This window comes from Megalops cyprinoides, chromosome 16 (genome assembly GCF_013368585.1).
Source record: "Megalops cyprinoides isolate fMegCyp1 chromosome 16, fMegCyp1.pri, whole genome shotgun sequence".
Lineage (NCBI taxonomy): Eukaryota > Metazoa > Chordata > Actinopteri > Elopiformes > Megalopidae > Megalops > Megalops cyprinoides.
In genome coordinates this window covers 30,968,872-30,996,395 of record NC_050598.1, presented here as the reverse complement: position 1 = coordinate 30,996,395, position 27,524 = coordinate 30,968,872, and the positions used below count along the sequence as shown (strand labels likewise).

The window sequence follows — 27,524 nt, the reverse complement described above, 5'->3', positions numbered from 1 at the left end:
AATGACAGTCATTTTGCAGTAGTGCTGCTTTATACATCTTGTGTGTGTTTTTAGCACGGCAATTAAGCAGGCATATTATTATCTTTATTATCTGTTTTCTGTATTGACAGGAAGGAGGGAGTAGTGGGCTTGCTCTTGCCCTTTGCCCTCTGTTTGAGCCTGTTAGAGTTTAATCCCACCAACGTGCACCTCCCTGTTTGCTCCACCAGGGGGAGTTCCTGAACTACGACATCCTGATTGGAGTGAATCAGGGGGAGGGGCTGAAGTTTGTGGACGACGGCGGCTCCGAGAGCGAGGAGGGAATCTCGGCCGCTGCGTTCGACTACACCATCTCCAACTTTGTGGACAACCTCTACGGCTATCCGGAAGGTTAGCCTTTTTAAGCTCCTCCCCTGGTAAAGAATGCAGCCATCTGTGTGTGATAGTTACCCCCAAACGGCAGCGATTAAGCTCCAACCACACTGTGAAAAGCCTTCTGATTGGTCAGTGGCTGGGCACTGCGCATCTGTGCAAGGTCACCCTGCAAAGCTGATGGTGACTGAAAAAATTCATATTTGACATTTATAATTATTCTGCTTCCTGTAGCTCACGGGACAGCTATAGCATGTGTTCTGTAGTTCTGATACCTGCCAAGAACACTCTTTTCACCCGAAATAAGTTTGGTTACAATTTCCCAGAATGCAACAGCCGTCACGCGCCTGCTTCATTTGCTCCGCTGTGTCCCCACAGGTAAGGACATCCTAAGGGAAACGATAAAGTTCATGTACACAGACTGGGCCGACCGTGACAACGGCGAGATGCGGCGAAAGACCCTGTTGGCGCTGTTCACAGACCACCAGTGGGTGGCGCCGGCAGTGGCCACGGCCAAGCTGCACGCCGAGTTCCAGTCGCCCGTCTACTTCTACACCTTCTACCACCACTGCCAGACGGAGACGCGGCCGGAGTGGGCGGACGCGGCGCATGGGGACGAGATCCCCTACGTTTTCGGCATCCCCATGGTGGGCGCCACCGACCTCTTCCCCTGCAACTTCTCCAAGAATGATGTCATGCTCAGCGCCGTCGTCATGACCTACTGGACCAACTTCGCCAAGACCGGGTGAGTTTCCACCGGGCCCTGGGCGGGGGGTGGGGGGGTGAGGGGGTGAGGGGCATGGATAGGGGCACAGGGGGCGGTGGAGACTGGGCCACTATTCCATTATTGCTCTCCTCTTATAGGCAGCAGTGTGGCATAGCGGTAAGGAGCAGGGCTTGTAACCAAAAGGTTGCTGGATCAATTCCCTGCTGGGGTACTGCTGTTGTACCTGTGGGCAAGGTACTTAACGCTCAGTTGCCAAAGTAAATATCCAGCTGTATAAATGGATACCGTGTAAAAACTGTAACATATGTAAGTCGCTTTGGATAAGAGAGCGTCTGCTAAGTGACAGTAATGTAATGTAACGTTAGCTTTAGCGGATTCTGTCATCCAAGGGCAGCTGTCCTCACCTGTAGACTCAGAGTGCCCCTAGGGGAGGTTAAAACTCTTCTGCTTCTGGTGCTCTCCTCCAGAGATCCCAACCTGCCGGTGCCCCAGGACACCAAGTTCATCCACACCAAGCCCAACCGCTTTGAGGAGGTAATCTGGACCAAATTCAACTCCAAGGACAAGCAGTACCTGCACATCGGCCTGAAGCCCCGCGTTCGCGACAACTACCGCGCCAACAAGGTGGCATTCTGGCTGGAGCTGGTGCCTCACCTGCACAGCCTCCATGAGGAGTACATCAGCTCCACCACCACGCGGCTGCCCCCCGGCACCCCGCGGCCCCCCCGGCCCCGCACCACCCGCCACCCCGTCCCCACCTTCCCCCCGGACCCCGACCCCGAGGGCTCAGAGCGGCCGCGCTTTCCGCCGTTCCCGGGAGACACGCGGGACTACTCGACGGAGCTGAGCGTGACGGTGGCGGTGGGCGCCTCCCTCCTCTTCCTCAACATCCTGGCCTTCGCCGCACTCTACTACAAGCGGGACAAGCGGCACGAGCTGCGGCGGCGGCTGTCTCCCCAGCGAAGCCCCGCCAACGACCTGGCGCACAGCCAGGAGGAGGAGCTGATGTCACTGCAGATGAAGCACTCGGAGCACGACGCCCACCACGACATGGAGCCGCTGCGCCCCCACGAGATCCTGCGGCCCGCCTGCCCGCCCGACTACACGCTGGCCCTGCGCCGCGCCCCCGACGACGTGCCGCTCATGACCCCCAACACAATCACCATGATTCCCAGCACCATCACCGGCATGCAGCCCCTCCACGCCTTCAACACCTACCCTGCCCCCGCCCCCGGCCACAACAACACCCTGCCCCACCCCCACTCCACCACCCGCGTATAGTGGAGCCCCTACCGGGAGGACCTGCTCTCTTCGGGACTCCAGGCCCCCCTTCCCCCTCGACCCTGCGTCCCCCTCAGCTGTCGGTCCCCACCACCAACAGTGCCCCCTGCTGGTGCCCAGCGGAGACACGTGACAGAACAGATGATTTTTTTTTTCTGAAAACCCATGACGGGTCGTCTTCTCCGCTCCCTGCCCCCCCAACACCGCAGCCCCCACCCCCGCCACCCCCCGACCTGACAGTCTCCTTCTTTCTTATGTCTTTTTCCAGTTTCTTCTCCTCTCTTTTGGTCTTTTGTCTCTTCAGAGAGGGCTGGGTGATGCAGATCAGTCTGACTCAGTGGCAGCATTTTGTTTTTTTGTTTGTTCCTGGTTTTTTGTATTTTGTTTTTTTTTTGTTGTTGTTGTTTTTTTGGTGTGCGACAGGAAGTTGACCCCACCCAACCTACAGCTCATTTCTTCTCACGGACTCTGTCCTCCATCCTCTCCTTCCCTGTCTCCACCTCTCACTCTTCTGCTCACCTTTTATCCGCTTACTCATTACTTCAGCGTCGTCCTTCTCTGAGGCGAAACGGCTCCTCTTTTGTTTTATCACTCTGCTCACTCTCTCGCTCTCCTCTTTTTCTTTTCCTCTTCCTCCTCCTTAAACACAGTCTTTTCACTCACCCCCCTTTTTGCCTCTATCCATTACCTTGTTTTTAGCTCTGATGGTTCTTTGGCTCTTGAGTCTTTTATAAGAAATATATATACATATATATATGAAAGATAACATGAAAATATTGATATTCTGATATCTTCTTTCTACCAGCATTCTTGGTGCCAGGTACCGCAGTTCCTCCTCTCCATGCAGGGAATGGAACCACAGAAGGAATTATCAAAAAGTGCCAAACTGCATATTTCCTTTTTTCTTTTTTTTTCTTTCCTTCTTTCTTTCTTTCTTTCTTTCTTTTCTGCATTGGTTTGATTGTTGCTGTTCTTCTTTCTTTCTTGGAGAGATTTTTAAGTAAATAAATGAATATATAGATATATAGAGATAAATATATAAAGAGTAAAGTATATAAATGGTTTGCTCTGTGGGGATCTATGCATGAAATATTTTTCAAAATGACAAGGAAAAGGACACCAATGGGGAAAAAGCTCAAAATTTAAGATTTTTTTCTTTTTTGATCGTGTGTTTGCTCATTTTTTAATTTATTTTTCCCCATAATGGGGGTTGCAAAACAAATCAACCAAACTTTAGGCGCTTCACAGAAACTTGTCTTTCAGCGGGAACATTTTTTTCTGTAGATATTTAAACATAACAAAAAAACATGACAAAAAACTAAAAGTAAAACAAAAAAGGATGATAAAGAAAATTCTTCAAACCCTAGGAGGACCCGTGTAGGACTGGGCTGAATTATGAAAGCATGTCTCTCTTTCCGTTCTTTTTAAACATGTGGAGGATCACTTTGCTGCCATCTTGTCTGACGCTCCTGGATTTTATCGTTTATTTACCATAGGAGCACTTCCTTTCTTTCTTTTGACGCACAGAACTCTGTCCTGTTGTTTTATTTGCCACTCCTTCAGGGTACGAGACCGTGTGCACATCTACACAACGCTGTTTCAGGATCACTCTTTAGGATCAGTTTTAGTTTGGATAGTCAGAGATGATGCCTGATCAAAGCCTGCAGTCCAATTTCACTGGCTTTGCGGCTCCCATGACAATTAAGCTCCTTTTTTTCTAAAAATAAGTGCAAAATCTTGCAGTGAAAATCTTGCCGGAGACTTATGTAAGCGCGGGGAGGAAGTAAGACACTCCTCCTGTGCAGTGTCTCTGGTAGATATCTGTGTTAAAGGTTCAAGCTTAAAGTGTACACCTTGTAAATACGACAAATAAAGGAAAGATATTGCAGTCAAAGTAAGGAGTAGAAATGCTGTCATTCTGACCAGCAGGACAATAAATCCATAAAACTTGTGTAAATACTGCTTTCCCTCTGGTACAGAGATGCAGTACTCCTGCCTCCCAACAATAAGTCCTTCCTCCTTAGGAAAGAACTGAAGAGAGTCAATTTTTGTGACTCTTCTTTTTTCTGCAATCTCTCTCTCCCTCTCTCTCTGCCAGTGCCCCATTTCCAGCACATACATATTCTGTTTGATGAAAGAAAGAGAGACTGTGTGTGTGTGTGTGTGTGCGCGTGCATGCATGTGGATGTGGGTGCATATGTGTGTGTATGTGTGTGTGTGTATGTGTATGTGTGTGTGTGTACATGCATGCATGTGTATGTGTGTGTGTGTACATGCATGCATGTGGATGTGTGTGTGTGTGTGTGTGTGTGTGTATAATGCATGCATGTGGATGTGAGGGTGTGTGTGTGTGTGTGTGTGTACGTGCATGCATGTGGATGTAGGTGCATATGTGTGTGTGTGTGTATGTGTATGTGTGTGTGTGTGTGTGTGTGTGTGTGTGTGTGTGTGTGTGTGTGTGTGTGTATGTGTGTGTGTGTGTGTGTGTGTGTATGTGTGTGTGTGTGTGTCAGCACTCCTTCACAGGGCTGCCAGTAATTAGAGCACAGAGAGAGACAGGCATCAGGTCTCTGAGCTTCATCTCCCCGCCGCAGAAACAGACTCCAGAATAAGACTCCTCAGGCTGCTTGCTTACAGCTCCCTGCCTCTGTCTCTCAGCCCGCTTCTTCCATCTCCTCATAAACAAGGGCTTCATTTAAGACTGCTGCACAAGCAAGTCTGTTTGTTGCATCCTGCACCGTGGCAAAAAATAAAAAATGGAGAAAAAAGTTGGAAAACAGCCTAGATAGGAGAAATTGAAATCAGTTTAAAACTTTTGTGTGCATGTTTAAAGGAGCCATTCCTCTGCCCTGCTGGGTTTGTTCACCTCTGTATCACCCCTGTGAACTCGGCCTCTTATATTCATTTACACTGTTTAGTTCCCAGCGCTACCATTTTAAATTCTTTTGCACCCATCTGTACTCTGCTGGCCAAGGCTGAGACGGGGAGGGGGGGGGGGGCAAGGTGCCAGCAAAGTGATTTGCAGGGTGTGTTGGGGACAGGATTTTGAAGGGTGAACTCATTGATAAAAAAAAAGAGAGAGAAGGACCAGCAGAAGGGGAGTGGGGGTGAAGGTTCGGCCCGTGTGGCGTTTCTGCTTCCTCAGTGCCGGTTGTTATTCGGAGGGTTTTTTCCCAGTGCTCTCCTCTAGCGCCTCTGTCCAATGTAGCCAACCAGAGTCCGTGCACGGAAACACCCACACCACTGTCCTGAATACCTGTCACGGGATCGACGGCCACAACGTTGTCTTTGCTTGTTTTGCCTGAAATGTTTTCCTTTTTTCTGGGTGCAGGGGGAGGAGGGGTACAGGGAGGTGTTGGGGGGGGTGTCTTTTCATTGCCTGAAATGTGAGAAAAGTGTCAGAGAGATTGGGGAGAGGGGGAGGGGGGAGAGGAGCATCACACGACAGTGATTCTTTCAGCTGCACAATTTAACACAAGGACAAAATGGAGACTGCGAGAGTTGCGCCATCGGGTCGGACTGCGCGCTACACGTGTTCTTGGATACAAACTGAAAAAAAAAAATTACCCAGAGATTCCAAGCACCCCGGAGGTTCAGAATAGAAGGATGTGACTAAAAAAAAAAAATAAACGGAAAACCTCACCGCAGCTGAGCCGACGACTGCGAACACAGTTGCAGCAGAGGCCGACAGGGGGTGAGGGGCTATAACAGCCCCCCCACTCGGGTCTCTGCACTATCTGACCCGCTGCGAGCAAGCTTCAGACTCGTTCACACAAGTGAGTAAATTAACGCTGCATTTACAAAACAAAAACAAAAAGGAAACAAATGGAGGAGAACAGCGACAGATGCCATTTTCCTTTCTATTTTCGGTTCTTTTTCTCATCTACTTTGTATGCTTACACACTAGAGGGCGCCGTAATGTCAAATTGTGATCATAACCTTTTCTTCTGTCAAACTCGAGGTCCCGAGAGGAACATGGGAAACAGGAAGAGGAAGTGTCAGAGAAAAGCAAACTGTACATTTTTTTAAGTGTAAGAACAAACAGACAAAAGTAACTATTTGTAAATATAAGTTTCTTGTTTGTTTTTTGAGTGAATGAATGAAATACTTACTTTGTGACAAAAGACAACAGGTGCAAGTTCAGAAGCGGCTGCCAGCTAGCTTATCCACTGTAGATTTGAGTTATGTTGTTGCCGTTTCTTTTCATCTCATTCTGGATTCATAAAGTTCAGAAGCTATATTTTGTGTGAATTCACATTCAACAAACCTTTACATTCCGCTGCACGTGTAGGACATGACTAATTGGTGTAATGTACTCAACAAATTCAGAGGAAAATAAACTTTGTCATACCATGTACTGTACTGACACACTAACAAATATACACAAGGAGTGTTGGAAGTGTATCGCTGGAGATAACCTTAGACAGTCCGTCCGGCGGGTCTGCAGTTCAGACTGAATTACTCCTCGGTGTCACATCTTTCCAGGAGGATCTGTGTATGCAGGGAGAGTGGTGCATTTATATTCCTGAGCTGTCTGTGTGTCGTCTTGAGGTCTGTTGACCACACACTCGCAACACTGTGTCCAGATGTTTCCAGAGTTGCGTGGTAAGAGGCCACTGGCCACTGTACTTGAGCTTGCCTTACAGGTTGAGTGGAGGAAATCTTCAGCTCCAGCCAACATCTCCCCCGGTGGCCAGAGACTGAAACTACATCTGAGGGAGATATTTACACAAGTGTATTTTCTGCTGTACGTTTCCCAGAGAAGACGTGTAAGTGTGTGAGTGCGTGCCCGTGTGCATGAGTGAGTGTAAGTGTGTGAGTGGGTATTTTTAACTGCTGTAATTGAAATGTGAGGAAAAGTATTCTTAGAAATGAAGCAATCCTAAAAATTAACCCCCTTTCTGCCAGAACAGTGTTGCTATTCAAAATATTTTACTACATGCATCCACTCTTTTTTGTAACACCCAAACAGATCTTACAAAGTGCATACATACCACCTCAGTCTCTTGTTAGGACTGTCCGACTGACAGCCTACAAAGGTATGTTTTTTTTTTTTTAAATAAAAACCCTCAGTTCCACAGATTGATTTTTGACATGTCCATGGGTCAGATCGAGTAACATGGAAGCGGTAAAGGTATGCGTGAAATAAGATTCAGCTAGGCCTCAAGGGGAAGCAGTGAAGTGAGGAAGCAGTTTTTAATGTTAAACAAGGTGCCTGTGTGTCAGGATGAGAAAGCACACATCCAGTACAGCAGAGCAGAACAACTCAGCACCAGCCCGCCCCTGGCCCCGCCCCTGCCCCGCCCCTGGCCCCGCCCCCGCCCCTGTCCCCGCCCCGTCGCCAAAGAGCTTTGCACCTGTTGTTCTCTTTTTACTTTCTTTGTTGAATTCAGAAACCCAAGACTTGAGATGATGAAAAATGTTAATAATGGATTTAAAAAAAAAATAACGATTAAAAAAAGTGAAGTAAAAAAACAAGGTGATGATGATATTTCTGTTTAATTTAGGACTTATTACACACTGTATGCTGTGATTCCGATCTGGGGAACATTAAAGACATTCATAGCCAGACGGTTGACTCTGTCCTTTATTTCAGTGGTGAATTAGTTCATCGCTGTTACACTGTTACCATCTTTTTTTAAAGACACATCTTATACTATGACTTTATTGAGAATGTGAATAGAAAAATACAGTTCCGTTGCAGGGAAACACAATTTGAAAAGCATTATTATGTGAAGGTGTGTCATTCACTTGCGGAATCAAATTCATGTACTAGTGCATAAGACAGAGAATGCTTAAATTCACATTTGACCACTGATCACCAACATGATTATGTTCTGAATAACTGTATTTCTACCACATAAAAACAAAAAACAATTATCCTTAATTAGATGAACACTTGTTTTTTTCCAAACCTTGATTATGACACAAAATAAGTCACAAATACAAAAAAAGGAAAAAAAAATCAACACAAAAAATTGTCATTTCAATCAAATTCTGGGTGCATATGTGGACACATGCTGTGGGAATGAGATCTAAGGAGGAATCATAACCAGCTTCATTTCAGACCTATTTTCATACATTCCCATTCACACTAGTGCCCATGAGCTGTAAGTATTGTGTATTGGTATCATACATTTTGAAATGATCCATACTTTATCAATTAAAATGAATTTGCTGATTCTGCTTAATAGACTTCTAACTGATTGTCATTTTCTTTTTTTCTAAAACCTCCATTTAATCTCCTCTTAAACTTGGTGGATACCATGACACATCTCCTGAAGAGTATCAAAAGTGTTGAAGTTTGATATGAATGGCTTACTCCATTTTGGTGAGTTTTGGTAACTTGGTACCGTGCCTCATGGATAGCCTTCACTTCATGTTAAAGGACTCTTTCAGGCTGTTTTCTGCCTGTTCCTTTGTTATTTTATTCCAGGCAGGAGGAATATCAGCAGGAAGGGCAGAATACTGTTTAGCAAACTGTGTATTGAATTTAGCCAGCACAAATTTCCAGTAGTCTGAGGCTTGGATGCTGGGGTCAGCAGGAATGTGCCAGTCGGGGAAAATTTCCCGGTATTTCTTGTGAGGGTGGTAATTCCATTTTGTCTCAGGGCACATGAACTGTGTCTCGCTGAACACACATGATGAGCAGATGTCAGTTACAAGCTTCCGTGAGTGTGTAAACCTATACCTCCCAATGCCCTGGGGTCTGTGTATGGAGGCACAGTGGTCTGTGTGAGCTTCCCCTCCTGCCTCACACGGAGCCATGCAGAATGGACACTGCTTCCCACACCCAAACACTCGTGTGAACATCTCATTCTGTGGTTTGAAATGCAGACTTCTCAGCTTCCTCTCCACATCCCCCTCCTCTTGAAAGTCTGTTGCCAAACTCTGTCCCATTTCCTGGACACAAGTCAAGAGCCAATCAGCAAACTGCTCCTTGTTTGCATTGTTCAGGACCATGATGGCTTCCAGAGCATCTTTCGGAATGACGAGTGTCTCTCCGAGTTCGCTGCAAATGTCAGAAATGAACTCCTTTATGTTGCTGGTTTCCTCTTTCTTCTTTGCATTGTTAATGGCTTCTGTTATTTTTTTGGTGATCGCTTTGAGATGCAGTTCTTGTAACTCAAACATTTTGCTACCTTCAGAAAACCACACCACAATTTGGTCAAATATCCAGTCTTTGACAAAGCGTTCGTAGGAACTAATGTACTTCACATACTTCTCAAATTTGAATTCTGTCAGCAGCTCTTTCAGGATGGAGTACTGGAAGAAGGAGCGGGTGCTGTACTGTAAAGCATTCTTCCCTGACACCATTTCATCCACGATATCCGGACCCAGGTGAGTGGCAATGAAGGTTTTCACTGCAGGCTTCAGACAGAGGTTTGTAAATTCCTCTGCCTTCTTCTGACACTGGTCTCGTTCGTTGAACAGGTCCATGAAGTCGGCACGATACTGGTTCTTAAACTGGTCCAGACTTCGACGGGGGTCATTGTTCCGTATGAAACATTTGTGCATCTGCTGAAATTCCCTCGCTGCCATGCCACAAATGTGCAGCTTTAGTTCTACTTCAAATTTTTCATTGGTTTCAATATCCTTGCAAGAACCTAATCTATCCTCGATCAGGTGCAGGAGTTCTTGGACATATGTGTCATGGTAGTCCGTTCCACTTTCAGTCTTCTCTGTAACAAACTGTTGGCACCTCTCTATGATGCTGTCTGCCATGGCTTGTGTCTGCCTTGTGTGTTCATCAATATAAATAGGGCTGAACATCCTCTTAAGGAAGGTCTGTGGTTTAACTACAAAAGGTGTAGTTCCACAATTATGAAACAGCACTTTGTTTACCTTTTCATTCACAGAGCTGCCCTTCCGATGTAAATTTGTTCGTAGCAATTTAAAAACATTATTTGCAACTTCTTTTTCTTTTAATCCTTTGAAGGACAGCTCTTCCAGTGTTTCCTTCCACATCTTCTCAAAATCACTCTCCAGCTCCTTTTCAGATTTAGGAGATCTGCTTTTCCGGCAGTTTTCAATTAACTGCAGCACCTTCTTTTCCATGGTGGCTGTGTGGGTCGTCTTGATCCGTTCCAAATTATTCATTCCCTGCTTGATCTCAACAGCTGCTTCCAGTTTATTCAACGCAGAGTTCTCCATTTCTCTTCTTAGACTTTTGGCACTGTTTACAAAGTCCTCTCTGTACCTCTCTACAAGATGGATGTGGCCTTCAGTTTGCTCGTAGTATCTAGTCAGGTTATCCAGAATTGTCCTCTCACCTTCTGCAAGTTCTGTGGCTGCTTCACTTTTTAAGCTGGTGAGGAAGTCACTCATGCTGGAGGTCTGAGATTTTACAGCAACTGTCCCAAAGTTGGATATCCTTGTTTCTGCGTTTGTCACCCATGTGTACATTCGCTTTCTGAATGTCCATTCCCATTTGCCAAATTCGATGCACAGCTTTGTGTAAGCATCTGCCACCAGGCTGTTCCTGAAACTGAAGATGAAATTTTCATATTTTACAGCTTTCCACAAACTCTTTGTCCACTCCAGGAATTCCATGATGTTATTGCCCGACCTTTCACATTTTTCAAAAACCTGGATAACATTCTTTTTGAACTCATACACAGCTTCACTGTAGCCTGCATTGACTGGTGCCATTGGGGGGTTGCCATGCCAGAGTCCAGGGATGTACCAGTTCCCGGTTTCTGGGTCATACTCCATCACATCAGTGAATTTCTTGTTCTCCTCCTTGTTCTCCATCCTGGCGGCTGCCTGGGTCATCTCATTCAGCTGCTCCAGCAACATCTTCCTGTCCCTCATGTTCTTGTCATGGGCCGACACGTCCGCCACATTCTGGTGCACAAACTGACACTTGGGTTTTTTTCCAACCTCCTTCATCCTGAGAAAGGCATGAACCACAATCTGCAGGATGTCCTTCATCTCCGTGGAGTTCTCCATGGCAATGTTGATTATGGTGATGTCGCTGAGGCCAACAACCAGAGTGGCCAGCTCATTGTCATGCTCATAGCTGTCATCCAGCTGAGCCAGCTCTGGTGACTTCAATCCTTCTGTGTCAATGATCATGACAAAGTCACAGTTCAGCTCTTTCCTGAAGTCTCCTTTAACTCTTATCAGCAGCATGAAGGCACCTCTGGTGCATCGGCCACTGCTCACTGCAAACTGCACCCCGAACATGGTGTTAAGAAGAGTGGATTTTCCAGTGCTCTGGACACCTAAGACAGTGACTACCAGGATCTTATTTTTAGGCTTCACTAAGTCACGGAGCTCAGACAGCACATCGCTCACCCACCTCAAAGGGATGTTGGAGGCATCTCCATCAATTAGCTCAAGAGGGAAGCCATCGAGCAAGAGCTCAGCACAAAGTCTGGGCAGGTGCAGCATTTGATGGCGTGACTGTGCATTTTCTGGGAGACAGAAAGCAGATTCATACAGCTGACCCATTTCGCGCAAGAAGTGTTCAGTTCCGAGAGAACTGTTGGAGATTTGTCTGTCGAGGCTTGCAATCTCATCCTTGTTTTCCGCAGAGTTCTGGCACTTCTCTTTGTACTGCTCCCTCAGACCTGAGAGGCTTTTCTGTGAGAGGTTGTCCAGATTCATCCTCATCCACTTCAGGAAGTAGGACCTCTCTAACCCTGAGCTTGATATTGCATTGATGAAGCAGGTCATTGCCTCTGTCATATCGTAGCTGCTTTGCTTTTCTCTGAGTTTCTGCATCTGCACCTTGAGCTCCTCTTTATAGTCCTCAATGTTCCGATCCCCTGCTTTTCTCAGCCGACACTGCTCCTTCTCTAACCTTGCCAGCTCTTTCCAGATCTTCCCTTGCAGGGGCAACTGACTCTCCTTGAACTGCAGTGTGTCCTGTATGTTTGATGTGATGGCGTCAGCATTTTGCTTAGCCCTCTGGCATTCACTGCAGTCTTCATCCACCGGTATGCCTAGCTCATGAGCTACCTCAGACATCTGCTCTATTGACATCCCGCATGGGCCGTTTTTAATCACATCGTTGACGGTGGAACGCAAGTTTTTTACAAAGTCTGCATCGTTCATCTGCTTAGTCTTCAGAATGATGTTACCTTTCTTCAGATTCAACTCTGAGGCCATTCTCTTCAAGGCATCCATGCTGAAGGCCTTACTCTGAGGGTTGCCAACCAGAAACAGCTGAGCTTTAACATCATGGTTAGTCAGCAGCCTGTATTCATTGTCCAAGTTGTCAAAGAACACGAAAATGGCAGCAGATGTTTGACACAGGAAGGAGTACTGCACCTCAAAGCTGCTGATGTCCCCCCGCAGGTTAGCCACAGCTACTGGTTCTGCAAAGATGTCTATGTTTTTGTTCCCACAAGGAAGGTACCAGCTGATTTCAACCAAACCTTCTGATATCCTCCTGGGCCTATCACCACATTCCATATCGTGGTGAACAAAGGTGTCATGGTACTGCTGAGGATTGCTGAGCAGCTTGTTCAAAATCTGCGACTTGGAAAAGCTGCTCTCACCCAGTCTGACAAAAGACACCATGGGAAGATCAGTGAGTACAATCCTGTCCTCCACAAACCCTCTCGGGTCTGCAAGAGAATGAGGTCTGAACTTCTTCACTATGTCCCTCATGGCCCAAAGCATTAGTGTACATTCCTGTGAATCACAGTTGGGTAAAAGCAGGGGCACTGAGAACTGACACATGGACATTTTTAAGACCATCTCCTGCTGCAGGAAACTGTCAGAGCACAGAAAAAGGGCAGTCACAATGTCCAAGGGATTTATGATATGGCTGTTGTCACGGTCATCCACCAAACTCTCTAGATCGTCTGGTAATGATGTGTCCTGAAGGCTATCATTGCTCACTAGTGTACACTTTACACTCCTGGCTGTAACATTCACCATCATTAACCTTTTCAGGAAATACCATGGTAGGGACTGTGGGGAAACCGCAGGTTGATCTGTGATGGTCTTACGATCAATCTGCAGCACCGAGCTTAGAGTGAGTTTGTCCCTGTAGCATTGGTCCAAGCCCAAGTCCACCAGTAAGTCTTCCAAATGGGTTTCTGTTGAAGAAATGAATGTAAGTATTTAAATACAGTTCACAAAACATATCATCAAGACAAGGAAATGATCTCATTTCAATGCAATTAAAATAGTGATAGGGACATTAAAATGCCAATCTAGGGATGTTAGATTTTATTTTATTTTACATTATTTAAAGACACTCACTTGTGCGGACTGACTTCATGACAGGCCTGCTTTTACCGCCATTTTCAAGCACCACAGAAACATGGAAGGTGTAACTGATTCCTGCTGCCAGATTCCGGAATACGCAGATATTGGACTCAGTTGTCATTTCTTGGCATTCTTTTCCATCATGGCTAGAGGTCACATGATATTTGTGAATGACGTCGTCCATGTCAGCCGGTTGTCCCCATCGCAAAGTGACGGATACACTGCCTACATGATCAATCCTTATCCTTCCGGGTGGAGATGGCTCTGCAAGGAAGACGGAGTAGCATGAGCTGAAGAATGAAATAGTTATGGATATCCCGTCTTTTCCACAGCTGAGTAAGTAATACAAAATCTCACAGGAAGATTAACTGAGGACATCAGAATGTTTTGAAAGGACATAATTACGTGTAAATGCAGATACTGAGACAGTTTCGCTTCGTGTTCCATCCTCTGCAATGGCAACAATGCTGAAAATGTACTCTTGTCCTGGGCGCAAACCCTCAAACTTGATGCTGTTTGAGTCTCTTATGTTTGAGGTCTTCACAACTTTTCCACAGGAGTAGGTTAATTCAAAGGAGTGTTTGAGTACATTCTCCCGTGGGGCCCAGCTCAATGAAACAAAGTGGACGCCAATGTTGTCTACTGTTAATTCTCCTGGTGCCAGTACATCTGCAGGTGATAAGATGAGAATATATATAATAAGCCATAATACAGTACATCTGCAGATGATAAGATAATATATATTAAGCCATAATATGTTATACTACCCTTCATCAATTTATTATCATTGATCTCTTCATACTCAGCCAAAAGCCACACCATTGTTCACTATAGCCGAGTGCTAGTCACTTACCGTGCCATATAAAACCTCAACAGGCCTCTAACATTTCTGAAATACCTTCCCTATAATTTCTGATTGAACAGCCTTGCCTTGTGTGTCACCATACAACAGGTGTCAAGGTTAAAAGTTAGGCCTTAACATCACCAATGTATATTTGCTACGGTGATCTACTGAATACTTTTAAGATTAAGATTACATTTGGGTTTTTTTTTTTTTCAATTTTAAGCAGAAAACCAAATCTTTTTTTCTGCTACATGCTGTCATCCCTATGCATAATTAAATAAATATACACAATTATATGATAAATATTTAATTATAATGACTTAAGTAATTATCATCATACCATCAGTGCCTTCCTGTAGAGAGCTTTCTGAATGCAGACTGAGGGAATGTATCCCTGCTGATATGTCCTCTGTGGCACTGAGGAACACATCGCTGGCATCCTCAAACTCCTTACAAACGCAAATTAATAGCATGTCATCAGTCTCAGCAATATACAAGATAAGATTGTTAGATTAGATAGAACACAATTATGTCATGTTTAATGACATGTCACAATTAAGTAAAAATGTACAGCATTCATGACTGTGTATGTCAAACCGTTGTTTATCATATGTATTACATATCATAAATAAATATGTAATAATAGTAATATAAGTAATAATAATAGTAATAAGTATAAGTAATAAGTAATAATAATCAATTTTCTGTTTCCTATCCATAGCACTCTACCTCATCTGAACTTTCCATGGTCACTCTTCCGAGGATGTTACTACCTCCAACTGAAAAATTACAGACACATACAGTACACAGATCAGTGGACAGTATGCATAAGGAGCCTTTCACGTGTCCCCACATACACTGTGCTGTATTTTATAAAGTTTTAAGAGTCAGAACCATGGGCGTGAGTTTGTTTTGAAAAGTGCTAGGGACAACGGCGGGTTCGACGTGTTCACACCTAACTAAAGGCTTTCAAGGCTTTTTTTTTGGTGGGGACGAAATGTGCCATGACAAAGTGGTGGGGACATGTCCCCAGCGTAAATGACGCCTATGGTCAGAACATTTTTTTTATTTTATTTTTGTGTTATTATGTTAATATCTGGCCGCTCAGTTCGCATTCAGCTTGCTCCATTCACTCGCATCTCTCACTCTCCGTGCGCGCGGACGTTATTAACCGTAACTTTGGTGCCAAAACTCCAGCCAATAAGAGCTTACAGGAACTGTTTGACCAATCAAATCACGGTTTCCCTTCCAATGTCGTTGATTGGGTGAACAGAATATTGGCTCCCGGAACCGTAGCGCAGGAGGTAGGTAGCAACTCCTCATGAACGGCGGTCAGAAGAGCAGGGTGGCGTGAAACTGGAGTATTGATTGTGCTGAATCTGCGGCTAGTTGGCTACCTAATGTAAGCTTAGTTATCGAACAACGTCAGTGTTATTAACTCTAATGGTATTTTATGTATCAACATTTTTACACTTTGTTAGGTAGTTTGTTACCTAATCTGAGCGCAGGCAAGAGACAAACTTTGGAAGAGCTGCAGTTACGGCGGACAGTTGCATTTTGATAGCGCGACTAAATAAAGTTATGTGAGCCACACAGCTAGACAGGGATGTCGCAGAGCCGATAAACTAGCTAGCTGGCTGGATTTCTATCGAAACCGCTTAAAGAACACCAGCAGCCAGCCATTTAGAAAACGAACCTATCACTGAAATACTAGACAGCTAGCTAAATGAAGTGCTGCTTTGGGTATTGTAGCTAACTAGCCATCCTTGCTAACCTTGCCAGCAGGACCGACGTAACAAACAGTTTAAGGTGACACGAGTAAACTAGATGTAAAATTAGTTGCAAAGTATCACGAAAGCCAGGTAACCTTTCCAGAGCAACCAGAAAACGAGCTAACTCAATCGTTCAAACGATGAGCACATGCAACCAACGTATGGCCACTGTTTCACTCTGGTGACCCGATAGTCTGGTTTAGTCCATTAGACCAGTCACTTGTTTGATTGTCGAATTCTAGTGCACACTTTAAATAAAGTGTTAAGGAAATCATAGACAGACATGCCTGGTTTGCTTCCTTTTGTTCTGGTTATAGTCTACAGAGATCATTTTAAAGGAGGAAATCTGTAAATAGTGCCGGGGCACTAGTGTAGTGTTGTGAATGAACAGAATCAGCTAGATAGCCAGCTAAAGGCTTTTTGCAAAAACAAGAGTTAGCGTGATAGTTGATGAGTTTTGTAAAAATCGTTTCGATATACTACAGGGCATGACCATCCAAGTCGCCAAATACAATGACATGACATCCTCCTCTCACCAGTTTATCATTTATCACACTAACTTGACATGATAAACGGTGAATAGGAATGCACTGCTTTTTCGCACGTCCCGTTATCCCGGGACGTTTATGTTATCAAAGCAATGTCGCACTGGCCGCTCCAAAACTTACTTTACCCGCATATAATTACAGTCTAAGCACGCCCAGTTTCAAATGGATTGAATAATGTCACAATGGGTTACACGAAGGAGAATGATTCTGTCACAAACTATGTATCATTGTCAATGCCTCCTCCCGATATGACCATCAGCGAGAAAGTCTGGTGTGCCCATATCATATTTATTTTATTGAGGAACATGATATACTTCAGTCGTCACTCATAAAATTGGCGGTCATATTTCGCAGTCACGGGAAAACAACCGTTCGTACATTTTCGCAGACATTAAGAAATTTGAGATTACTGCAGTTTTATAGATGTGCTCGAAAATTAAAATGACAAATGCTTTATTTGTAAAACACGTATCACTTTAAAACTCAAAAATATGATACATACAAGGCCACTCTTAAAATTATTGCTGAATTACAATAAAATGAACAACTAATAATCAAATTAAAATAATTCATTTTACAACTAAGTGCCAACGTCTAGAGGTCATTTGACATTCGACTCTTACCTGTGAAGCGGGTGATATCGAAGACGCTTCTGCTTTTGAGGTTGGGTGAGACTCAAATATGTTATGATTGTGGAGTGTACCATCATAATATCCTTTAGCAAAAGGTTTCATTTTCATTATGACAGGAAAAAAAGTTTCCCCCTTGAAGTGTCTATGGCCATTTTTGCAAATATTGGCACTATTTTTAGGGTTTATTTCATATCGTAATATCTGTGTTAGGTTCCTATTCTAACACAATTTTAAATCATTTCCCTCCTGCGGATAATGCAAACTGTGAGTTTCATTTGACTTTCATTTCGTCGTAATCGAAACTCAAGGAAGAAGGGGTGCGGTAGCTTTTGTTTTCCATGAGTGAGTTCCAGAAATTGAAATTGGTGCTTTTCTTGAGGTGTCTTCTTCCCTTCAAATCCAAGCATAATGCAAAAAGTACACTGCAATCACATCGGAGCCACAAAGTGCTGTGCAGATATGGGAGTGAAACTTCAGAGGTATCTCTGTAGCATAGAATCAAGACTTTGAGAGATTAGTGCAAGCAGTCAGAACAGCAGTAATTACTCACACAATAATGATTTTCAAAATGCTTTATTTTTAATTAATAATGCAAAGAACGGTGGTATAAAAATACAACTGGATGCCTCATACATTTGCTGTGGCATTCATAACAGGGAAAAGAGGAGCTGGATAAAGCTGTCTTTTAATTTGTGGAGTTACATATGTATGCATGCATTAATTTGTTCAATTAGTGATTATCCAGTGCAACTTTCAAGGATTTATTTTATTTAAATAAATCCTTGCCATGCTGTCCAGTAGCAGTGACGTATTATTTGAAAACCAAATTGACTTTATGGACCTGGCCACATCTACCCAATCAACTGCTTAATTTTAAAAATGTTTCTTATGGGCCAATAGAGCTCAAGTTTTTTTTTTCCTCTGAAGTAAATTTAAATAATTAACCCTTTCGCGCGTACGGTCACACCGGTGTGATTTGCCGTTTAGCGCCTATGCCGGTACGATTAGAACACTATCTTGGAAAAATTCTATCTGATTTTATCTTTGAGGAAACAGTGATTTAACGTTAACAATATAGCGAATGCTAACTGAAAACTATGAGAAGCTTAACGTTAATGAAAACATAACATACCATGTAACACAACATGCGCTACAAAGCATAAAAATAAGTTACTGCGAAAGGGTTAAAAATAATCTGGCCAATCCGGGGCCCTCGCACATGTGGGGCCCCTATCAGCCTGTGCATTAATCCACGCCTGATGCCAGCAAGCTTGCTAATGAGGAAAGCCAGGCTCGGGACCATCAGCAGTGTGGGGGGGGGGCGGTTTTCCGGCTCCTACGGTTGCAGCTCATTGGCCCTTGCTGCTCAGTAGGTGTGTCTAAGTGCGGAAGCTGCGCTAAGGCTGCAGAGTTTGTCACGGCTCAGCAGGGGTGGAGAGGCAGGGATGATCCTCACTGCTGTTCCTGTTCAGCTTCCCCACAGAGAGCAGGGGGTCTGCGACAGGCCAGCCCTTCCTGATCTGAGCCAGGAGGTCAGAGGTCATGTTCAGGCTGTTCCGGGAGGCGTAGAGCTCTGCCAGGCTGGGGCTCATGGGAGAAGGCTTGTGCTTGTCGCATGTGTCCCCGCTTAGCCCTGGGGCACACTCCACCTTGTAGGAGTAGTAGAGCGTGCCGTGGTTCAGCGGGCATATGTCTTTGTGGAACCCCTCTTTGGGCTGGACCTTGCAGCTCCCCAGAAGGTCGTTCCACCGCTTGTACCAGGCGTTGTCCTCGTCCCACACCTCCAGCTTCAGCTCGGAGGCGAGGGACAGCTTCACGTCGCCCAGGTCGTACTTCTCGTTCCAGGCAGGGTTGTTGTTGTTGTAGAGCACCGTGGTCTGAGTGGTCTTGCCGCAGACAGCGACCTTGACAAAGCCGTCGGTCTGGTCGGTGGTGTCCCCCCACAGGCCCTCGGCACGCTCCACTGTGACGGTGATGCGGGCCAGGCCGGGCGCCGTTGGGCAGCAGTGGCTGTTGATCTGCCCACTGGGCTGGCAGACGCAGTCGCAGGAATCATGGGAGCTGGGCGTGGCACCCCCCGAGCACCTGGCGGAGCATCTCTTGAGCAGGGCGTGCTCCAGGATGTAGTCCTCCACAGCCTTCTTCAGCCCCCTCCTCTTCCTCTCTGGCCGGCGCACCAGCAGGTGCATGGGGTCCAGGGAGTAGGTGACCACGTCCGGGGTGTCCTTCAGGCTGCCCATCCAGTCACGGAAGGCCGCAGGGTCGGAGACTCCCGAAAACAGCAGGTCGGAGACGCCCGACTTGCCCCCCGTCACCTCAGTAGACCTCTCGCTGAAGTGGCTGTGGAAGTTCTGCTTGGAGTGCTTTTGCTGGAGGTCGTGCTTGCAGTGCTGCGCCTCGGTCTTCACGGAGGCCCTGATGCCCACGGTGAGCGAGGCCTCGGCGTTCAGACAGTCCTTCACCTCCTCCTCGCTGTAGCCGCTGAGCGCTGCCTGGCACACACGCAGCGCGGTCACACTCCGCACGCTCCCTCCCAGCTGCACCTTCCTGCTGAAGTGCGTCCCGTAGGTGTGGATCAGCCGGCGGTACTCCGCCTTCGACTGGTTGTTGTACACGGGGGGGAGGCGCTTGAGGGCGCGGGAGAATTCGGAATGCAGGGGAGGGTGCTCCACGAGACGGTAGCTGAGGTGGGACACACGGGATGGCAAATCAAGTTGGGGACAAGAGGGAGATTGTTTTGAGAATTTAGTGAAAAAAAGTTTTTCATCTAATCCTGGACAGTTTTTCTGTTTTTACCGAGCTAAAGTGAATTGTTCAGTTCAAGAAGATTGTTCATGAAGATTCAGATCACTGACTCGCTGATTCATTCACTTCTTCCAGTTCAGTGGTAGGGTCACCTTTTATTGCAATTAATTATTGTGCCAGTGCAACCACAAGAACTCCATGTTTTGTTACAGCCATATTTGTTATTGCTTCTTCATCGCGTTTTTGGGCATGCACTAATGTGTGATAATATTACATAACATTTTCTGTCTGTAACTCAATGATGGCCACATCCACTGCTGTATTACCTGTGAACTCTGACCCTACAGTAAGCATAGTCAGTCATCTAGCCATATATATCTCCAGGAACAGGGATCAGTGCATTGGTAGTCAATGCATGAAACTGAGAATGTCAAAGTAGCGATGACCAATGTGTTTGGTAATGCATAGACTGACTAATGTTCATAATGTATTCCATATTTTATGACTTTCCCTTTATGAGCCTCTACCTGTGCACGCGTCTGTGTCTTTCTCCGGCGAGTGCTCACCTGTAGTAGGAGCACAGGAACTCCTGCCTGATGAAGCTGAACCTGTCCTTCTTGCTCTTTTCCATGGCTTCCTTGGCGGCCCGGGAGTGGGATCCCCCCAGGATGACAGAGGCCTGAGCCTGAGGGACGCCCAGTTCCAGCCCCACCCTCCAGCTGTTGTCCACGCCGGTCTGGCTGTTGTTGGCGAAGTCCTCGCTGGATTGGAAGGAGGTGCTGGTGACCTGCATCCTGCAGCTCGGCAGGGCACGCCAGTCCACCACCGCCAGCGGCAGCTTCTGCAGCTGATTCTCCATGTAGGGGTTGGCGCACAGGGTGCAGGTCTTGTCACGGGCCCGCCTCCAGGTGTCCACGTCGATCAGGTACGCCCGCTTGCGCTCCATGGTGACCACGTCGAAGCCCTCCCCCGCCAGGTTGGACCCGGGAACCAGTGGGGCCTTCTGGCACTCAGCGCTGCCCCCCGTGGTGCAGGCAAGGGAGGGGCACAGCAGGGGGGCCCACAGGCTCAGGAGCAAGAGCCAGAGCATCACTGCAGGAGCAGGGAGGAAGGAGGTGACAGAGGAGCGGGAGGGAGGAGGTGATGGAGGAGCAGGAGGGAGGAGGTGACGGGGGAGTGGGAGGGAGGAGGTGACGGAGGGAGGGAATGAGGAGGTGGAGGGAGGAGGTGACAGAGGGAGTGGGAGGGAGGAGGTGACGGAGGGAGGGAATGAGAAGGAGGTGGGGGAGAGGTGGAGGGGGTGTGGAAGGAAGAGGAATGGAGGATGGCAATGAAGGAAGGGACAGAAAGAAAATGGGGAATAATAAATGAATATGGTGAAAATTGCATTTCTCTCAAAATTGCTACATTAAGATACAACTTTTAAAACTGAGGGGAAAAAGAAAAGTGCACTGATTACCAAATAGTTTCTGCATTTTCTTTCCTTTCCTGCAGAAAAGAGAAATGTATGATTCATTCTTTTATGTGATTACAATGTATCACCACTAGAGGGTAGTATTTGTCCAACTCAAGATGTCTGTATATTCTCAGTTGGAATGTCAAGCCCTGGAGACATGTTCCTGAAGCGATGCTCTGGAGACTGTTTCTGTGTACCCACAGAATCCAATTCATATAAGTTCTCCATCAAAAAAGCATAATTTCCAAGTCTGGAGTTCTGAGCTTTGGGAGACTTGTTGAAGACAGTGAGATCTTTGCTTAAAGATGCAGGCCAGTTCCGATGCAGACTGTATCTCAGTAAAAGCGTGGGCAGTATTCGCAGCTCTTCAGTAGGCTGTATGTACCCATATGTGCAAGACATATAACCCCTTCATACATCCCTTTTGCACGAAAGCACAATTTGTCACATTTTTTTTGCACGGAACGCAAAACTGAGTGTCAGTGTAGAACAGCAGTAAGGATCAGGGCTCGTAGACAAAAAACTGCAGGTATATTTTCCTACTGGGGCACTGCTGCTGTACCCTTGGGCAAGATACATATTCCAGAATTGTCTCAGTAAATATTCAGCTGTACAAATGGATAACATGTAAAAAATTGTCACCTGTATAAGTCACTCCCAATAACAGCGTCTGCTAAATGCCAATAATCTAATGTTCCTATGCTCTTGGGCTGCTTAGTCAGCACGGTACTCATCTTGAGTGCAGGCTGAGCCATACCGTACAGGTTTAAAACCCACTCAGCTCCCAGAGCCCGCAGCTCACAGATCGGCTCCGCTCCGACTGAGAAAGGGAGGAAGGTCAGCTCGGGAGTCTCTGTCTCACCGATGAGATGGTGTGCTCTGTGACTCGCAGTGTCAGTAGATCAGTAGGCAGCGTGTGAGTTTATCAGAGGGCCGAATGCACGCATCTCTGCAGTTCTTTTGTGTGTGGTTTACCTCAGCGTGTTCCTGTCAGAGCCAGCAAATAGGTGTTACTTTCTGTATAAGAACAAAGGCACAGCCTTGGTCAGGGAGGTGCATTAGTGGAGAGACCGTGCGGGCTCGGCCTTTGCGCGTATGCGCGCCTCACTCTCGCCCCACCAGCAGGTGTGAAGTGCTCCCTTGCAAGAGAATGTCTGAGAATGTCTCTGGAGATTGTGAACGCGAATGCTGATTAGAAACTCTTTTTGGAGGGAACGCCTGGACCCAGCATAACACTGAGACTGGCTGTCACACAGTGGGAATGTTGTAGCAGTGGGTTAGACCAGGCTAAGAAATGGCAACTGGTACTGAGGCGTCTGTTCAAAAGAGGTCTAGATTTAGACGGAGGACCAGAAGTCTGCTGTGTGTGAAGATTTAGGACCCTCCTCTGCCTTTGTCGGGTTGGAATGTCCCCGCACAGACCTCCAGATGATCTCCGTTTATCATTTTTATAGTTGTAGTTATAATTCTATAATTTGATTCTGAGCAAGCTTCATGTCAGTCAGGCTGCTGAGAGGATATTGCAGGATTAAAGCGGTCGTGTTTGATGGGATGAGAGCTGTGCATTAAATCTAAACTGGCATACAGGGAGAGAGTAGCTTGTCTCATAGGAGAGTCGTGGAAATGGGGCTTGATTGCAAATGTACACCTTTACAGAAATTAATCCTTCTCTAAATAATCTCAAAGCAAATATATATAGAGATTAATGTGTCCTGAAATAATTAAATATTATCATGAAAACTCTGTGCCATAGTACCCTTATTCAGTGAATCAAAAGGCAGTAAAACACCTGATTTTTGCTTCCATCTAACAAGAATTTTACGATGCCGAAACGAGCCTTCAGAGCACTTTAAGGTGTCCTGTCACGGATGCAGTAAGCCATGTGTATATTTAGGAGGATGTTATCATTCTTTGGAGTTACAGTTTACAGGGACAGTGATCCCCCCAGCAATGCTCTCCTGTGCGTCTGTCTCCCAGAATTCACTGCAAGGTTGCTCAGTCCAGAGCAAGGTGGCAAAATGCATTCTGGAGGTTGCTATAGAGTTGTTTATAGAACCACAAAAGAATTTCAGAGTAGTTATATGTTATTGTATTGTTTTATAAAAAATAAATAATGGCTCTTCTGTGTGGGTCATCACAGTAGTAGAAGTAAAGAATAGAACAAACTTTTGTAAAATTAATAGTATTTATATTAAACTGTGGTTAGACTATGGGGGATCATTTCATCCATCCATATACAGTTACCAGTACAAACAGCAGAATCATGAGCGGAATGCAGCGGTCAGGTGGCCTGATAGACACAGTTAGATCACTGTGTCTGGGAATGCTAAGTGATATATAACCTATAGGGCAGTATCAGTGACTGATGGGTAGCACCGTATGGCTGCTAAAGCGTTTCCCTGATACGGCAGGATCTTATTTGTAATGTCAGATTAACTATCAGTTCACTCACCAGCAGTTTGCGCTAAACATGCAGCCTACTAATTCTCTGGGAGCTTTGTTCTCTGTCTCATAGTTAGTATTGCTAATCAGAGGTCCTCTTCCCCTACCTAAACAGTAAAGGACATTGATGTTTTAGCTTATTTGAAATTTATATGGAAAGTCATCATCCTGTTGGTGGCCCCAGCGGTGATGTTAACCCACTGCTTGTGGCTCTAATGTCACACACACTCAGAAAAACAAGTGAGGGCTGGTAACATAGACTGTACTTCTGTGAGAAATGACCATGACAAAAGCAAGAAGGAGAGCAAACTGAATCTGGGACAGTGGCAAATTGAGTTAAATTACTTCGTATACATAAAACCACAAGGAATACACCTGGAAAATTCAAGTACACTTCTTCAGTACCCCACTGATACAAGCTAATTATAAAGCCATTGCAGCTCAGTGTTGGAGAAAAGTGAGGTCAAATTGAAGCACATCGTTATCCCCATGAAGGACTAAGTTAGGATTCACTTCAGGGCATTCTCCCATACCTCACACCCCAAACCTGTGCTATCTCCAGAGGTGGCTGTGCCCAGCAGGAGTACCATATCCTTTTGACTTTGCTTATAAATAATATAATATAATATAATGTTATATTATATACGTAATATGTAATTTTTTTGAATGGAAAGAATTGCAGCCTTAAAAAAATGATGAGGAAATGGTTAAAACCACAATCATTTAGTATCTGTATGCAGGAAGTCATATATAGCCTGTACTTTTATGAGAAATGAATCCAGGAATCCATCCCACCTTACTCTTCTTTGAGATCTTCACAGTCTGTGGATCTACTGATGATGGTGGTGATGATGATGATGATGATCAGGAGACTTTTTGACTCCGTCTCTGTGTTGTCCTGAAGTGGGGTGTTCTGTGTTTGGTCTTTTATATTGGTGGTGTGAAAACCACAGGAACTGTTAGATCTGAGAGCACCACCTCCTCCTATGTAGGTGCAGCTGAAGCCATGCAAGAGGCTGCATTTACATTACATCCTATCCAGAGCGACTTACGTACAAATAGGTTATAATTTCATCCCATTATACAGCTGGATATTTACAAGGGTACAACAGCAGTGCCAAAGCGGGGAATTGCTCTTTACCACTATGCCACGCTGCTGTCCTGCTGCTGGCGGCATTTAAAGTGAGGGTAAAAATTCATTCACTCACTCACTCACTCACTCACTCACTCACTCACTCACTCACTCACTCACTCACTCACTCACTCACCCATCCATCCATCCATGCATCCATGAGTCTAATGACCAGGCACCTGAGTCTACTGCCTGCTGTTTTAAATGGCTACCTGTATCTCTCTTCAGCCTCAGCTTCTGGGTCTTTTACCATTCACAACAAATAAAATATATTTAAAATCTCTCAGTTGTCTGAAAAGAGACACCGGCGTTTTAAAATAAACAACACAGCCAAATGGATGGTACTCTGAGCAGCGCAAGCCCCTGGGACCGGCCCACAGAGGAATGAGCTGCGTGTGACCCTTCTACAGCATAAAGCAATGCCACTGCAGAGATACTCTACAGCTAAACCATCTCCAGGACTGCCTGCTCACAGCATTACCCCAGGACTGCCTGCTCACAGCATTACCCCAGGACTGCCTGCTCACAGCATTACCCCAGGACTGCCTGCTCACAGCATTACCGCAGGACTGCCTGCTCACAGCATTACCCCAGGACTGCCTGCTCACAGCGTTACCCCAGGACTGCCTGCTCACACCATTACCCCAGGACTGCCTGCTCACAGCGTTACCCCAGGACTGCCTGCTCACAGCGTTACCCCAGGACTGCCTGCTCACAGCGTTACCCCAGGACTGCCTGCTCACAGCATTACCCCAGGACTGCCTGCTCACAGCATTACCGCAGGACTGCCTGCTCACAGCATTACCGCAGGACTGCCTGCTCACAGCATTACCCCAGGACTGCCTGCTCACAGCATTACCCCAGGACTGCCTGCTCACAGCATTACCCCAAGACTGCCTGCTCACACCATTACCCCAGGACTGCCTGCTCACAGCGTTACCCCAGGACTGCCTGCTCACAGCATTACCCCAGGACTGTGCAGGAAGGGGCCGTACTGTCCTCTCACAAGGAAGGGTTTCCACTGCAATGAACAAACAAATATTGAAATATCTACAGTTTTTCTTTTGCCTGATATTTAGTGTAGGAGCAACATTCAAAGCTTAACGGAGCCTAAAATATTCTCATTATTAATTGCACCCAGGTGATTAAGTGCTCTGACTTCAGTATCTTTCTGTGTGATTGATGTTAAGGGCTTTTAACCAATTTTATTTTTGGTTTAGTAATGATGCAGATGTGATGATCAGATCACATTAGCTCTTCCCTGCGGGTTTGGAGAGTCGCTGGGTGGGACTTGCGTGTGGTTTTCTGGTGTGTTGAGAGAGCTGTGATCATCAACATCAGACAGATGTGTGTGAGAGAGACGTGGTGTGGGGGGTCTTGTGTGAGACTGGAGCTCATTCAGCCCAGCCACATGCAGTGGAGGGGGGGGCTGGGGGCAGGTGTGAGGCATGCCGAGTCAGGTCTCAGAAGCTGTGAGTGGGTGGGAGCAGACACTGTTGCTGACATATAGTTTACTCTGCAGCTTCTCTTCCACCAACAGTCAAGCTGGAGACAGGACCGTGGCATGAAAAGAACCTTTGGTCTGGAGCTTTTGAAACTGATTATACTTGAAACCAATTATGGAAAAATGCCTTCTGAAGTCAAGACAGAGGCAGATAAATAAGTGCAACCTTAAAACAAACAAGTAGGAAATGGCGAAAACCACAAGCGCTGTCAGCACTTGTGGTTTTAACCATTTCATCAGTAATAGATAGTTTTAATCAGCAACAGATCGTTTTAACAGCATCAATCAGAGTTGGGTAGATTGCACGGAATCACATCCATGGAATCGGTGTTTTTGGTGTGTAGGTTTTTAGGTGTGGCAAATGCAGCCAGTGCCGATGCCCCTGACGACACCAGCGGGTGGTGACCGCACGCGGGGGCCGCACGGAGGACCTCCGACAGGCGCTGCACACGCGGAGAGTCTGGTGCAGAACTGAAGCAGCGAATGCAGATGATTAACATTTTTAATGGAGGGACCAGAGGCCATGCGGCGCTCTAACAAGCACTGCTGGGTGCTGGCTGTTGACCAGCGGACCATCTGCTCTGCGTCCCCCCCGCCCTGCGTGTCGAGGCTACGCCAGGTCCCTGTCGCTGTCTGCGCTGGTGTGGTAGCTGTTAAATTAGTCCATGGCCTTGCCCCTCTCATTAATATTCATTTTTAGTACGTGTGTCGCCGTTGCGAATGAAATATTCATGCTGAGCCAAATCTGCACTCTAAGCTTTAATAACGGTAAAGATGTTCACTCGTTGTTATGTTAGCTCATCAGCTCGGTGTGTTTAACAGTATTTAACATATTAAGATGTTGCTTAAACACATGAGATGAAT

At 46.0% G+C, this 27,524-nt stretch overlaps 3 protein-coding genes across 3 annotated transcripts in view; 1 reads left to right on the top strand and 2 right to left on the bottom strand.

Moving 5' to 3' along the window:
- The window catches only part of nlgn2a (neuroligin 2a), a 104,121-nt gene extending 101,546 nt beyond the window's left edge, over window positions 1-2,575 (top strand). Inside the window, exons 7-9 of the mRNA XM_036547928.1 lie at window positions 210-369; window positions 730-1,096; window positions 1,546-2,575. Of these exons, the coding sequence (XP_036403821.1) occupies window positions 210-369; window positions 730-1,096; window positions 1,546-2,359 (1,341 nt within the window). The 3' untranslated portion in view covers window positions 2,360-2,575. The remainder of the gene's footprint in view (window positions 1-209; window positions 370-729; window positions 1,097-1,545) is intronic.
- A 6,156-nt stretch (window positions 2,576-8,731) lies between these two features.
- On the bottom strand, window positions 8,732-13,598 carry si:dkey-85k7.12 (up-regulator of cell proliferation). The gene is made up of 3 exons (XM_036547680.1): window positions 13,580-13,598; window positions 13,214-13,413; window positions 8,732-13,165 (listed from the first exon to the last, which is right to left on the bottom strand). Exons 1-3 carry the CDS (start codon window positions 13,596-13,598, stop codon window positions 8,732-8,734), a joined length of 4,653 nt encoding a protein of 1,550 aa, XP_036403573.1.
- Window positions 13,599-18,796: 5,198 nt separating this feature from the next.
- LOC118790686 (perforin-1-like) lies at window positions 18,797-21,216 on the bottom strand. Its single transcript, XM_036547679.1, has 2 exons — window positions 20,693-21,216; window positions 18,797-20,063 (listed from the first exon to the last, which is right to left on the bottom strand). Exons 1-2 carry the CDS (start codon window positions 21,214-21,216, stop codon window positions 18,797-18,799), a joined length of 1,791 nt encoding a protein of 596 aa, XP_036403572.1.
- Between the last annotated feature and the right edge of the window lie 6,308 nt (window positions 21,217-27,524).